Source organism: Mastigoproctus giganteus, chromosome 10 (assembly GCF_048544385.1).
Source record: "Mastigoproctus giganteus isolate SK-2022 chromosome 10, ASM4854438v1, whole genome shotgun sequence".
Taxonomy (NCBI): Eukaryota; Metazoa; Arthropoda; class Arachnida; order Uropygi; family Thelyphonidae; genus Mastigoproctus; species Mastigoproctus giganteus.
In genome coordinates, this window is record NC_143584.1 from 167,988,735 (window position 1) to 168,005,057 (window position 16,323).

Sequence of the window (16,323 nt, forward strand, 5' to 3'; positions counted from 1 at the left end):
TTTGTTAGTTGTTGGCTCATTGGCTTCTGTGGCCATATTGCACCTCCCAAGGTTTTTGCATTTTCTACTCTGATCCAAGCCCGAGGCAGGATTCAAACCCGTGACCTTTGGGTTGCCAGGCAGGCACTTTACCCACCGCTAGCCCGGTCGGCTTCCTCAATGACTCCAGTTAGTGTGCTGGTGAGGCTTACTAAGCAAATTTCTGCAGTCAGGGCTGGACTTCCTTCTACATGTATTACAGCCATGTTTTGCGGCATTCTTTTGCAGCCCACATCAGCAGTGGCAAAGTTACAAGTCAAAATTTACCCACAGCATAAGAGGATGCCTACGTTTTAACTTTAGTTTTTCTATGTGAGGTTATCTCCTTTGGTTGTTAAAAAATTTTGAAACAGTAACTTTAATTTTGAACAGAGCTGGTTCTTCCTCACATGTTATGGCCAGGTTTCATAGTAAATTTTTGAAGCCAACTTCACCCATGAGCAAGGGCAAAATGATTACAATTAATAATATAAAATTTTTACTGGGGATAAAAAAGGACACTGTTTGCTTTTGTATGGTTTTAAGTTCATCAGCAACTTAGGCCGTATTGCACCATGTAAATATATGTCTGTAAATTGCATGTGTTCTCTGGCTTAAAATCACTCTACCCCAATTCTGTCAAATCCATATGTTGCCTCTATCACTCTCCCAACTGCAATAATCATTTGGAACTCTAACTTCCTTTCTTTGAAACTCTACTTTCTCTAGACTTTCCAAACAGTGAAGTAATTTTCTTTGATTATTTTAACATTCACAACTCCAGCTGACCAGGTTTCTAGTTACACACACCCAGGTGGTTGAGATGCTGAGGCTTCTGCTATTACTAATGACCTCCAGCAGCTTGAAAATTTCAAGCTGCCAGAGGTCATTAGCCTCGATATACTTTGAAGGATCTTGGTTCTAAAACTATTTGTATTACTTTGACTAAGAAAGCTATATACTATTTTGCACTGTAAGAAACAAACAATAATAACTCTAAATATAGTTTTAGTTAGTGGCCACCATTAAGAATTAGTTTAAATGCAAGTCTATTTTTGTTTTGTTAGTTACATTTTCCAATTGAAAGAAAATATTAAAAAAAAATTTTAAAGTTGGGTATAGTTGGCTATAGTCAATTTTAAAGCTTTGTTAACTTTATTTCAGTCAAATAAAAGGAACTCATGACTTTAATAACTTGGTGTCTATTTATTTCTGACAATTATAGTCTCTTGAAATTTAAACTGAAGCTTAGACTTTCAAACCTGAATAGATTTCAGCAGTGCTTTTTTTTGTAAAAAAATAGGTACCAGTATTCATTCTTTGCTATCAGGAAAAATTTTAAATTAAAAGGATATGAAAAGTAAATTAAAAAATTTTTTCCTGATATTGTTACTTCAGTAGTAATGTTTTTGGAATAAGAACAACAAATTAAGTATATTAACACAGTTTATTAAGGATAAATTTATTATACAAGTATATAAAAAATGAAGAAAAATGTGTAAAAAATAAGTCAGAGGTGAGTAAAATAAGTAATAAGTAAAAAGTAATAAGTAAAAGTAAGTACTAAGTTGATTGATTGATTGATTGATTGATTTGGGTTTTTTTTTTTTTTTTTAGTACTAAGTAAAAATAATTTACAAATGAAGTTTTAGAGAATATTCCAAATTTTTATTAAGTTCTCATCTGACACAATATGCAGACTTCTTTTCTGACTGTTTATGTCTGTTGCTGAATGCTGTTTCCGAAGCAGCCACGAATTGACATATTTTGCTGGATCGAAGCGTGTCAGTGGTGGGCCTACAATTTTAAGAAACAGTAATGAAGAAACTGTTTTTGTTGGTTGGTTGGCATGTTGTTTAATGGCACAAGGGCTACTAAGGCCATATTGTGCCAACTGTTTTTGTCATCAATGAAGCTCTAGTTGGGCTGACGATCAGATTCATTTGTAAAAATCCTCATTCACATTCACTTGATGAAATTGGTATCGTACTCAGAGCGTTCATCAAATGCTTCAATTCTTCCAAAATCATCTTTTCAATTAGGTATCCCTGAAATCCACGAATTGTATCTCTTTCATTTAACTGAAACCTAACTGATAATTTTCTAACTTCATTCTCACCAAATGTCACTTGAGAGTTAGTATCTTCAGGCCAATGTTTCCTTCCTGTCAAGTACTCAGGCCAACACTGCCAAATCAGCATTTCTACTATCAAGCAGACTGCTTTCTACTCATTGTTTCAAAGTTCTGTAGAAAGCTTCTGGATCAATTGGAGAATAATTTCTGTAATCCATCCCATGAAGTGAAACTTCTTGAAATCATAGATTTTTGGCAGCTTTTGCAGCATTTCTGTAATACTGTCCCGGAACTGTTTGTCTTTCATGAAAACGTTGCACAATAATTTCTATTTTTTTTATTCATCCTATACAAATCTATATCGTGCTCCTGCAAATCCAAGCTCAAGTCTGATAACCCTTGAAGAGCATCACACAAAAAAAAAAACCTAAGTCTAATATAAAATTTGTAGTCTTAATTTTCTTCTGCAATCCTTCATATACACGTCTTTCTTTTTGGTCCCACGTGGAGTCATTCTTTGCTCCTTGAAAATGATTAAACAACGCTTCATAGTTATTCCAAACAGCGGAAACAGACCGGAAGCTCGATGCCACCCATCGTGTACTTAAAATTCTGCCAATTTTAATAGTTCAGCCTCCAGCAAGTTTGTGCACACCTCCAATTCTCTGTCGTTTTTTTGGCAACGAGTTATACATTATATAAAGTTTACCAATAAATGCTTTATGTGAAAAAAGGCCTACGTACCCAGGATTCATGCTTGGAGAAACAATATTGTGCCACTGGGAAAAACAGAATTAAATAAACTGGTTGAGTTAAAATTCGTTTAATAAACTAGGTTAGGAACAAAAAACAAAAGTAATAAACAAAAAAGTTTTCAGACGGAGCACGTCCTTCTTCAGTTGTGACTGTGACCGTTATTGTAAAAATACAGAATATCATGTGCGTGCCATGGTGGTCATGTGTGGTGAAAATCACGTGCTACAGGTGCTTGCAACAATTAGCTGGTTGAAGTGGAGGCTTGTGGTTGTAGTTGTAATACTTGGGAATGCTCTGAGCGCCAACGTTTGTCAGCTGGAGGATGGTTGCCTCAGTGATGGGGTTGATACAACGTCCTCTGTTCTGGTTAAAGGAACTGCTACAACATGAGACTTGGAGTGATTCCAACAAGACATGGTGACGGTAGTTGCGGGATCAGTCAATAATCTCGACATCGCAGCGTGGATCAATGTTGTGCTGGGTAGACCAGAAGTGCTCAGCAATCACTGAGTGATCCACATCTGCTGAACGGATGGCTTTCTCATGCTCAAAGACCCGATTACTGAGTCTTCTGCCAGTTTCCCCAACATAACAGCCAGTGCAATCACGGCAGGAAATATGATACTAATCCACTCTGCAGTGTGAGGAGGGACTGGTGTCTTAACCCTCGAAATGAGGGACTGCAACTTCCTCCCTAGAAGTTGTAAACACTTTATCCCATGAGTCTGTAAGACCCTAGAAATTTGTAGTGACAGGTTTGGAAAGTATAGGAAAAATGCGATTGAGGTGGGATAATCACTGAACCGGGCCCTGCGGTTGGCAACATGGTCAAGGGCCTGTAGGTCACATCTATCCAGGGCACTGGTAGGGTATCAGCACTTTGCCAGATCTGCCTTAACCTTAGTAATCTCAGTGAGCCCCTCATCCTCAGAACTGGAGTGGATCAAGACAACGATCAGACCCTGAGCAGCAGATCTTCTCTAACTGCCGACAACATTTACACTGCCCTTAGAGTGTGTTTGACTGGTGGTGCCATTATGTTTGCTTAGTCCATTTACCAGCAAATACACAGTACAGCCATGGGTTCACTGGTTAGTTCAGTCACAGCAAACATCACAATGGAGGAGCTGGAGGGTTGTGGGTTTGCCAGATCCCATAGCCTATTGGTGCTGCTACGTGGACAATGTGTTTGTGGTCATTCCTCGGGAGTCAAGAGACCGACTCCTATGCCACCTCAACTCTGTCGCCTTTCAATCAATTCACCAATGAACTGGAGTCAGGCAATGCCCTCCGTTTCTGACACCCTTGTCTGGAGCAAGGGCTTGCATTTAAAGACTTCAGTCTTCTGCAAGCTGATGTGTGCTGGCCAAATCACCAACTACCAGTCAGCACATGCATGCAGCCATCTTCTCGGCATGGCATGAACCCTACTAACACATGCCTGGACCCACAGCACAGAAGCCATTTTTTTGATCAACAGTCCAGCAACTTGGCCAGTCATTTATGTCAGTCATCCCTTGCTGTTGGACGTGGATACCATCCAGAACAAAAGCAGTCTTTGACACAGTTTCTGTAGTTAAGTCTTCACTCACATTTTCACTTGTTTTATTTCACTAATTTCTTAACTAAGGAAGGTGCAAAGAAACTAGTAATTCTTTTCATTTTGTACTTTATCGTTCAAGATAGTTTTTTTTCTAATACTAATTCACTCACAATCTCATTACTGCACAGCACAGGCAGTTAAATAGAACTGTTGCATCTGAATTGAAAATGCACAAATACAAAGTTGTGTTGAACAAACTTTTACATTGTAACAAAAGTCGCAGAAAAACTAGTGGTGAAACAATATGAGCCCTTAGGAAATGGCATTTCCAAAGGGGGAGAAGTTAAGGAAAAGGTACATGAGTTTCCTGAAATGAGTGGTACTTCTTAGGTGAACAGAACATCTGCTAAAGTGGGATAATCCCCAATAAAATAAATCTACAGTCGGACCTCTATATAACTAAGTCAATTGTTCCTTGCAAAAATTTGTTAAACAAAAATTTCGTTATAAAGAAATATGACCTTTTCCACAATGAAAAATAATTCATGTTCAGAAATACAGTAAAATATGGTAAATAAATCAGAAATAATTGAGAATAAATAAATTTTCTAACATTTCAAAACAATTTATTAATACAAAACAAATTAAGATTTTTTTCATACGTACATGATGCACACAATGTTAGTACATACATTTAAGAATTATTTTGCAAAATATTTGGTTATCTTTTGTTGTACACTACATTTACTGTATATTGATCATTTAAAAAATGTCTGCATTTGTTTTAACATACCGTGTATTTTCAGGAACGTTTTTCTTCACAATGCAGGCCACAACAAAGTTTCAAAAGCTGCCAACATTCCATGTTTAGAGGGTTTAATACCTTCATTAACCTCATTTTCCTTTCCTTGTCATCAATATTGTCATTAGTTCTTTGAACTAGTTCTTAAATTTGAATTTCTTTTTTTTTTTTTTTTTTTTTGAAACTGTCCAAAATGTGGGAGTCATTCAGGTACTGTGACCATGTAAATAGAGATAGGGAAAATTTACAGAAAAATTTACAGTAAAAAACGTACTTCCATGAAACAACAGTTGATTATTTTGTCAGAGTAAAACGAAACCACACTCTCCTAATTTTTGAACAGGGCACTTACAGTAGATGGTTGACTAGAGCCCACTGTCCGCATCAGAAATACCCCTTGGCCAGCCCAACTTCTCAGTATGTGGGACAGGTAGTCAGATAAGTTTTACGAGTATCACTAAGTTGTAGAATGGTAATCCCTTTAGCTCTCCTCATGCAGCAGCACTAATTGCCTAAATTGCCTGAAGGCCAGAAGTGCAAACAGTGAGTACTGAGTTAAGTCTCTCCTAAGGTCCTTGAGTTTGTCATGGACATTCTCTCAGATAGGCCAGACAAGCTGTACTTGCTACCTGGGAGTCTAAAACGCTGATAGAACTGATATTCGGGTCACAGTCAAGTCAAGTGGACCCAATTTCAGCGAAGTCCAGAGGGTCTGTGACAGCCAAATCCTCTGCTTGCACCTTCACGATGGTGAGACTGTTAGTAATCCTGGGTATAACCTCCATGCACAAGTACATGGTGGGTGACCACCTAGGTGTGAACCAACGTAAGCAGGGGTCGAGGTGTGGCGGCCACACTACATGGAGGAATGCCGACCCTCTATGTTACCAGGCAGTATTAAGTGGAAGATGACTCTCATTAACCGGCGTAATACCACCACTTTGCTTATTGGAGGCTTGAAGTGGTGGAACCCAAGTTTAGTCTCTAGAGCTAAGTTCCGGTCAACCCTTCCCCCATCTCTTCCATCATGCAGTATGCTTGATGACTTTTGAGGTTATGATGAACATCGTGGTAAGATCCAATATTCCTTACATTTCGAGGGTACAGCTCTAAAACGGTGTTCGCAGGTCGACTGCTAGTTAGTACACTGGACCGAACCTATTGGTAACTCTCTAGGAGGCTTCCGGATCAGCTCGTGTATAATCTTGCTACCTCTACTCTGCCAGATAGTGACTGGAGGGAGTCCAAGTAGTGTGTATGTGGGGAGCATTGTCAAGGCCACGTTATGTCAAGGATCTGGGTATATTCTTACCATGTGTATGCCAAAGCCAAAAATTTCATTTCTTCATACAGCAGTATGTCCCACTCACTTTTTCTTACTATTGAATACACTATGAATTGTCAAACTAATAGGGCAAGCTTATCTGCGAAAAGATCTAAACCTCCCAAGCACTTCCTAATTCACTTCACAAATATACGTGGTCTCAATTCTAATCTCAACGATGTCCATTTCCACTTGCAGTCTGCCAAACCCCATGTACTTTTTCTGACAGAATCTCAGTTATCGGTTAATTCAACTACTGCTCATCTCAGATGCCCAAATTATTCGCTGTATGATTCCTTTCGCCTCAAAGGTGGTACTTGTGCATATGTCCGTTCTGATATTCCCTGTCAGAGACTTGGCAATTTGGAATCTCCTCTCTTTGATCTTCTCAGGCTTAAAATCTCTCTACCTCATTGTGTAAAAATTCATCTGTTGTCTCTACCATTCTCCTACCTCTACTAATCACTTGGAGCTCTTTGACTTCCTCTCTTTGCAACTTGATTTTCTCAAGTCAAGCTTTCCTAACAGTGAGGTAATTTTCCTTGGTGATTTTAATGTTCACAACTCCAGCTGGCTTACGTTTTCTAATCACACCAACGCAGCTGGTCGAGATGATGAGGCTTTTGCAATTACTAATGAACATGCACAGATTTTTCATTTACTTACAAGAATACTAGACGATCCTAATCATACAGCCAACACTCTTGATCTTTTTCTCACAAAAAACCCTTCTAAGTACACGGTTGAAGTGAGAGGTCCTTTAGGCACTTCAGATCACAACTTGGTGATTGTCTCTTCTCCAATGCAGCCTTTATCTCATGGCTATTCCCAACCTCGTGTTGTTTGGCATTACAAGAAGGCAAAATGGGATCACCTGCGAGATTTCTTTTCTACTTTTCCTTGGTTGGATTACTGTTTCAAAACTTCTGATGTCAACATTTGCTCAGATCGTGTCAGTGAAATTATTCTTGCAGGAATGGAATTCTTTATCCCACACTTTAAAAATCTCATCCTTTATCTAAACCTTGGTTTTCCAATAAATGTGCAACGGCTGTTCAAGAGAAGAATGTTGCATATCGTAATTGGCTTGTTTCTAATTCTTCAGTTTCATTTTCTGCCTACACCAAAGCTCACAACAATTGTAAAGCAGTTATTAATCAGTCCAAACTAGAGTTTGAACAGGCTAAGAGTAGAAAACTTGTTATTTGTTATTTGTTATTTGGTTTTTTTAGGAGCATTAGCAACTAAGGCCATATTGCTCCGGGAGATGCGGTGGTCATTTCCTGACCTTTCCGCATCTTCCGTATTTGGTGGTGACGGGCTCGAACCCCGGTCTAATCAAGAAGCGTGTGCTACGCACCGCTGCTCCTTCCCACCTGGCTACGGAGGCGCCCGTAGAAAACTTGCTTCTTGTCCTAATGGTAGCTGAGCATTCTGGTCTCTTGCCAAAGCTATTGGCCGCAACTTTTGCCCATCTCTACTCCCACCTCTGTCCAAACCAGATGGTTCTGTTGTCACTTCAGCCAAGGATAAAGCTGACCAGCTACCATCTCATTTTTCTTCCAACTCGTGTATTAATGATCTTGGTAAAACACCCCCCACCATTCCCAACACGCTCCATTCAACGCCTCCTGTGGTCTTCCTTCAAAAGAATGTCAGAAGCATTTTGACGAATCTTGATGCTAAGGAAGCTCCAGGTCCTGATGGTATTTTTCCAATTGTTCTCAAAACCTGTGCTCCTGAACTTACTCCTATTCTTTTCTGCCTTTTTTCACTTTCTTATTCCAAAGGTGTTTTTCCTTCTGCTTGGAAATTTGCTCATATCCAGGAAGTTCCTAAAAAGGGTGACAAATCCCTCCCATCCAATTATCGTCCCATTGCAATTTCTTCTACTCTTCCTAAAGTAATGGAGAAATCAATTAACTGCCAACTCTTAAACTATCTAAAAACCTTCCGCCTGATCAACGATTGCCAGTATGGATTCCACCAGTGTCGATCCACTGGTGATATTCTGGCTTATGTCACCCATTTATGGACTAATTCAATGGAAAATTTCAGTGAAACATAAGCAGTTGCTCTCGACATCTTGAAGCTTTAGATCATGTTTGGCATAAAGGTCGTCTAAACAAGCTTCCATCTTATGGTTTGCCAACTGTTTTTAGTAATTGGTTATTCAGTTTTCTCTCTGATTGCTCATTGAGGGTGATGGTAGACGGTTCTCTGTCTTCTAACTTCTCCACTAATGCTGGTGTCCCCCAAGGTTGTTCTTTCCCCCACTCTTTTCCTCTTGTATATTAATGACCTTCTTCCATTGACTGGAAATCCTATCCATAGTTTTGCCGATGATAGCACATTGCATTCCACTTTCCATTTTCAGAAACCTTGCCCTGTTCAATCAGCTTCAACTTCTCGAAAATCTGCTACCAATTCCTTAAATGCCGATCTTCAGGTAATTCTCCAGTGGGGCAAAGACAACTTAGGTGATTTCAACCCTTCTAAAACTCAGTCTTGTCTTATATCTCGCAAAAAGGATTCTTCTGCTCCTATGCTTATCTTTAGTGACACTCCGATTTCTAGGCAAAATGATATATCTCTTTTGGGGATTACCCTGACTTCTAATCTCTCTTGGCACAAGCACATTACAAATATTTCTTCCTCTGCATCTAAAAGATTTGGTTTTCTCTTTCGCTCTCAGCGTTACTTTTCTTCAAAACAGCTGCTCACTCTGTATAAATCGCAAATCTGCCCTGCCATGGAATATTGTTCCCACATCTGGGGTGGTGCCCCCAAAACCTCTCTCAGGCTTCTTGATTCCATTCAGAAGAGGGCAGTTAGAGGGCAGCTCAACCAAAACTATTTTAATTAATGATTCATCTCTAACAGTCTCTCCACTCGCTGTCTCATAGACGTACTGTTTCTGCTGCATGCCTCTTCTACAGATACTTCCATGGGCACTGTTCTTGTGAATTGGCTTCTATAATTCCCGCTCTCTCTTTCAAAACAGTCCAAACACGTGCCACCACCAGCCAACATCCATTTACTGTCCAACTTCAAACTCACAAAACCAACTTTTCATCTTCCTCGTTTACTCATTCAACTGCCGCTTTCTGGATCAACCTTCTTCATACATATTTCCTGAAAATTAGTCTACATAAGTTCAAGTCCAATGTCAACAAACATCTTCTTTCGTCTTCTCAACCTCCAACCCAAGCACGGTACTAAGTACTATAGGTTCTAATACCTCTCGTGTTTGGAGTTTACATAAAAATTTTTTTAAAAATCCGTTCATTATACGAAAATTTTCTTTGCTCAACCAAAACTATTTTAAATGTAATTGCCAAGAGGAATTCAAAAAAATCGCTATGAAGGAGTTCGTTAAACAGAGGTTCAACTGAGTAAATTAAAATTCCAAATATGGTTATAAAGTTTTATGTAGAAAATATCTTAACAATAGACAGTGAAAAATGCAAATTTAGTTAAATAACTTTTAGCATATGTATTTGAATAATGAGTAAACATGTGAAAAAAAAAATTACTGATATATTTCAAATTTTGAAATGTACTGCATGCAAATGTCACCCATCACTGTTAATAAAGGTGCCGGTACATCGTACTGTTGTATACCGTTCCAAAAAAAACCTCAGGATTTCAGGAAACCCATGTGATAATTGAAACAGTTAAAATGATTCAGTATGTGTTAGGGGAAACTAAATTATCATTCTTTTATATCTCACTGCAGTGATTTAATAGTGCAGTCATGTATAAACCTAATGATTAAATGTTTAATGTAGAAGTATCGTCTAAAAATCCAATAATTAGAATTTTATTTCAGGAAAAGGAGGAAGACAGCAATTTAATTAATTATATGCATTTGTGCACTGGTGTTGATGCTTACATGAAGGAGAGTTAAATAGATAACTTTCCTTCTGTAAAGAATTGTTTATAGAGAACATTTTTAAATATACTGGCATTTGTCTAACAGCAGGATCTGTTAAAAAGGGTGAAACATGTGCAATTATTGCCCCAATGCACTTACCCCACTTTTCCAAAGTAACGAAGAAATTCATCTACCGCCAACTCTTAAACTATCTTGAAACCTTAAATCTGATCAGCAATTGGCAATATGGATTCATCAGAGTCAATCCACTGGTAATATATTGGCTTATATTATTCATCCTTGGACAAATTCAATGGAAAAGTGTGGTGAATACAAGCAGTTGCCCTTAACATTTCTAAAGCTTTTAATCGTGGTTGGCATAAAGGTTTTTCTTTACAAGCTCCCACCTTCCAGTGACTGGAAATCCTATACATAGTTTTACTGAAGACAGCACTCTATATTCCACCTTCCAATTTGAGAAACTTTGCCCTGCACAAATGACCTCAACTCCTTGAATATTCAACACCAATTCCTTAGATGCCAATCTCCAAGTAGTTCTCCAATGGGGCAAAGAAAACTTAGGTAACTTCACTAGTTTTAAAACTCACTCCTGCCTTGCAAAAAAAAATCTACTGCTCCTATACTCATCTTTGATGACACTCAGATCTCTAGACAAAATCATGTATCTCTATTAGGGACTACACTGCTTCAAATCTATCTGGGCATAAGCACACCACAAATATTGCTTCCTGTGCATCAGAAAACAAAAAATCTGGTTTTCTTTTTCTTTCAGTGTTAGATCAATATAAGCATCCTCCTTTATTTATATGAAGGAAACTGAGCAAGTCACTTTGATATATAAAAAACAATTTAGAGAAATGCAGAAGGCTGGTTACAACCTTACTTGATAAATTACTTTTAGATATTGACCCATTTTTGGGAACAAAGTAGGGCTACCTGAGTACATAAAATGATTTTAACAGTGTAATAATAAATCAGTAATAAAAGCACCACAAAGATCAGCATGCATCATAGAGACAAATGAACACAAAATAATCAACCATATTTGGTCAATAACTACTCCATTTTATTTTTTATTAAGAACAGTATTGGTCAAAAAGCATTAAGAATGACTTTTTTTTTTCACTCACAATTATTCTTATAGGAAATATTAAGAGAACAGACTTCAGGATATCACACTTAAATTAAAAAAAAAAAAAAACATAATGAATAAAGTTAAAACTTACAATTTGGTCTGACGCCGGTCTAAGCATATTAGATATCACACTGACCAAGTCTTGTCGCTTTAAGAATTTCAATTCCACAAGCATACCTTCTACACAGACCCTTCCACTACACCATAAAGTATAAACGTTTTCAGATTCTTTCTGAAGCCCTGGATTTTCTATTTCTTTTTTACCATCATCGCCTAAAGCAATATTAAAAAAGCACTTGCTGATAAAATATTCAAGAAATTTCCAAAATAAAAATATTGTAACCTACACTTGTGACAACAAATTTTACTAATAATTTATTTCAACAAAATCTTAATTAACCCATTTGAGAGTGAGTTTGCAGACAGCATGTAGGCCACTTGTATCAAGTAAGTTTTTTCAAGGAAATGGAAATTGGAAATTTTGTAAAAACTGATAAACTATATATATAAATGCTTATAAATACTAAATGTTTTCCTATTTTCACATTACAATGGTATTATTATCAAAAATAAAATCAAAATCAAATTTCATTACAAAAAAAAAACACATTAAAAAATAAAAACTCTAACTTTTTTTCCCCACTGCAATATCCTCTACATTTATATATGTTATTAATTAACCCTCCAGCATATGACAGCACAACAAAACAAATGGCCCTCAGTCCCCAGCAGCTTTCACTCTCCCTCTTACGGCAGCGAGAAGATCAGACTGGAAGCAGAGGGTGCTAAGAATCTCTGGGTATGACCAGGCTGCCATGCACGGAAACTGAACTTGGCCTGTTATAATGTAAGATCACTCATTGGTGAAGACAGCATATTAGAGCTGGAAAAGGAATTAGAAAATGTGAATTGGAATATCATCGGTTTGGCTGAAACAAGAAGAAGAAATGAATCACATAAGTTTATCAAGTGGAAATCTGCTGTACACCAATGGAAACAGTGAAAGGAGTTGGGTTTCTGGTCCATAAAGATTTTAAAAACAACATTTTGGAATTCAAAAGTACATCACCAAGGGTGTCAAGACTAATACTCAAGATTTCTAAGCGGTACAAGCTAAAGATTATAATGATTTATGCACCAACATCGAGCCATGATGATGAAGAGGTTGAAGAAATGTACACCGAAATTGAGAGTCTTCTAGATGAGCAGAAAACCCACTACACTATTATTATGGGGGACTTCAATGCTAAGGTTGGAAACAGCGCAGAAAGAGGAACTATAGGAAATTTTGGAATTGGTGAAAGAAATGAAAGAGGTGAAAGACTTGTGGAATTTGCAGAATCTCAAGGACTGTCAGTAATGAACACTTTTTTTCAAGAAAAGGATGAACAGAAAGTGGACATGGAAGAGTCCAAATGGATTAACTACTAATGAAATCGACTTCATCTTCACTAACAGAAGATATATTGTGAATGATGTTACCATCCTGAATAATGTAAATGTTGGAAGTGATCACAGAATGGTTAAGATGTACACTTGATATAAATGTAGGAAAGGAAAAAACTGACTCGAGTAAATAATACAAAGGTCTTTGAGATAACAGAAGAGGAGAAAAGGCAGTATGTACTGGAACTTAAGAACAAGTTTGACCTTCTGCAGACTGCTCAGGACCAAGATATCGACTAGGAATATTACAACTTTCTGAAAGTGATAAAGCCCAAGAAACCTATAGGGAAAAAGAAATCCAAAGAAGAAAAAATTAGTCAAGAAACACTTGTCATGATGAACCGAAGACGACAAATGAAGAGGAAGAAAAACACTGACAGGGAGAAAATTGAGTATACTGAGTTATGCAAAGCCATTAGAAAGAGACTCAGAGAGGACATAAGAAGATTTATCACAAGAAAAGTAGAACAAGCATTAAGGGAAAACAAAGGATTTAAATTAACAGCCATGAGCAGTAATACAGAAAGACAAATGATACTGAAACTGAAGAATAGCGATGGTGAACTTATAAACAGCAGAGAAGGCATAATTCAAATAGCAGAAGACTACTATAGAGAATTATACAAGGAGTAAAGGATATACCGATATTCTTCCTGATGAGGTTGATTGGTTGGTTGGTTTTGATTTTATTGGCGCATTAGCTACTGAGGCTATAATGCGCCATCCTGATGAGGTAGAACATGCATTGAAGAAAATGAAGAATCAGAAAGCCCAGGGGGAAGATGAAGTTACTGCAGAGTTGTTAAAATTGGGAGGAAGAGACATAAGACAAAAACTGGCAAGGCTCTTCACAAAGTGCATTAGAAAAGGTGTGACGCCTAAAAAATGGAATAATGCAATCATAGTTTTGCTGCATAAGAAAGGAGATAAATCAGAAATTGGAAATTATAGACCAATTAACTTGTTATCCCACATCTACAAGTTGTTCACAAGGGTCATTACTAACAGATTAGAAAGAATACTTGATGAGAATCAACCGAAAGAGCAAGCTGGCTTTAGGACAGGATTCTCAACTATGGATCACCTTCACGTAATATCACAGCTAATGGAGAAAGCAAATGAATATAAAACACCATTATGACTGGCATTTGTGGATTATGAAAAGGCATTTGACTCCATACAGCATAAGGCCATGTTTAGGGCACTGGAAAGACAAGGCATAGATACCCCATATATTATGATTTTGAAGAAAATATATGAGAGTGCTACCTCCTTTATTAGACTAGACAAAGACAGTAGGAAATTTAAAATCGAGAAAGGAGTTCGACAAGGAGACACAATATCTCCAAACTGTTAACTGCTGCCCTTGAGGAAGCTTTCAGAAGATTAGACTGGTTGCAGAAAGGAGTCAATGTGAACGGAGAGTACCTAAACCATTTACGATTTGCAGATGACATTGTGGTCATAAGCCACGATCCCAAAGAATTAGAGGAAAATCTTAATCAGTTATGCACAGTTAGTAAGGATTTTGGACTAAAGATGAATATGGCTAAAACAAAAGTAATGATGAACAAGTATGCCACAGAAAGGGAAATAATGATTGAAGGAGCAGTAATTGAAAAGGTGGAGTCATATACTTATCTGGGACAAGTTATTAGCTGTAATAATGATAAATGGCTAGAAGTCAAGAGAAGAATAAATTTTGGATGGATAGCATTCAGGAAATATAGTCACATACTGAAGAGCAATATCCCAGTTTGTCTGAAACGTAAAATAATGAACCAATGTATACTCCCCACCATGACTTATGGAAGTGAAACTTGGGCACTCACCAAAAGAATGGAAGAGAAGCTGAGAACTACACAGCGAAGAATGGAACAAATTATATTGGGAATCAGACTGTTAGATAAGAAGAGAAACACATGGATTACGCAGCAAACTCAAGTAAAGGACATTCTTATCAAAACTAAAGAACTAAAATGGTCTTGGGCAGGACACATAGCTCGAAGACATGATGACAGATGGACTAAGAAAATAACAGAATGGTATCCAAGAGGAGCTAGAAGAAAACCTGGAAGACAAAAGCAGAGATGGATTGATGAAATTCATGAGTTTGTGGGTAGAAATGGATGGCCAGTGCTCAAAACAGAAGTAACTGGAAAGTTGCTGGAGAGGCCTTCATCCTGCAGTGGATTGAAGATGGCTAATGATAATGATTGATTTAGTTTCATCAACTTCTAGATCTGAAATCCAGAGCATTTCTTCAAATTTGGCTTGTGTAAACATATTCTGTCTTGAATCTGGTTGAAAGGTTTTGAAAATAGGCCTACTAACCCCATTTTCAAAACCTTTCAGATTGAGATGTAATGTGTTGATACTTTAATTGATACTTTTATTGAAACAAACAAACAAGAAAATCCGCACGTGTGTGTGTGTGTGTGTGTGAGTGAGTGAGTGAGTGAGAGAGAGAGAGAGAGAGAGAGAGAGAGAATGAGTACATGAAGCACAAATTGCTGAAGTATTGTTAGGGTTGAATCAACCCAGCACAACTAACACAGGATTTAAGAAACTTCATATTGTTTCCAACAAAATATTCCTTTTATTGCAATTAAGATAAATTCAGATGCAACATTAATACTGTAAAGATGTCCACATGGCTCCTTGTACTATCATGGGAAAATCCTTGTTATATCTTGTCTGATAGACATCTCAACAAAATACTACCTTCCTAATTATACACAGCAATCTTATGTGAGCAGTTTCGGAAGTAACACATTGTGCCATTTGTGAAAATAATAAACCATCACTGGTGTTATTATTTTTGTTTTCTACTTTATGTAAAAAAAAAAAAGTAGATTTCTCACTGTGCAGTTGTCGCTGCTATACAAAACTAGATAAGTTTGTTTCACGTTTCAATTATTATATAAATTCAATCTTATCTTTTTTCGAATATTTAGAACCTGCTTAAATTGAAACTGACATGTTTTAGTCTCTTGAACTTAAAATTAACAAGATTTTATTGTACACAGTAACAACTTGTACCCTCCAACAATAATTATAACTATGACTAAGTACCAAAGCAATTTAAAGCAATGAGGCACTATTGCTTTAAATTGTATTATATTCTGTGGTTGGTTTCAGAACGAGTGCCTAGGATGTTGATATGTCATGGTGCAATTTAAGAGTACCCCCCCTTGGCACTGGTGCCAATTAGGAACCAATGAAATAACTGTTACAAGCTCCTCATTACTTTTTTTGTAAACAAAGAGCTTTTCTTAGTTAATTGTATACTGTTAAACAACTGACGACTCTTCATTGCAAGTATTT

The 16,323-nt window shown here is 37.3% G+C and overlaps 1 protein-coding gene across 5 annotated transcripts in view; it reads right to left on the reverse strand.

Annotated features, from left to right (window-relative positions):
* Nucleotides 1-16,323, reverse strand: part of LOC150079459 (PAT complex subunit CCDC47) — a 264,969-nt gene that overhangs the window by 142,167 nt on the left and 106,479 nt on the right. For all 5 annotated transcript variants that reach the window (XM_090383780.1, XM_090383779.1, XM_090383781.1 and 2 more), the window contains one exon: nucleotides 11,642-11,823. In XM_090383780.1, the coding sequence (XP_090239906.1) occupies nucleotides 11,642-11,823 (182 nt within the window). The remainder of the gene's footprint in view (nucleotides 1-11,641; nucleotides 11,824-16,323) is intronic.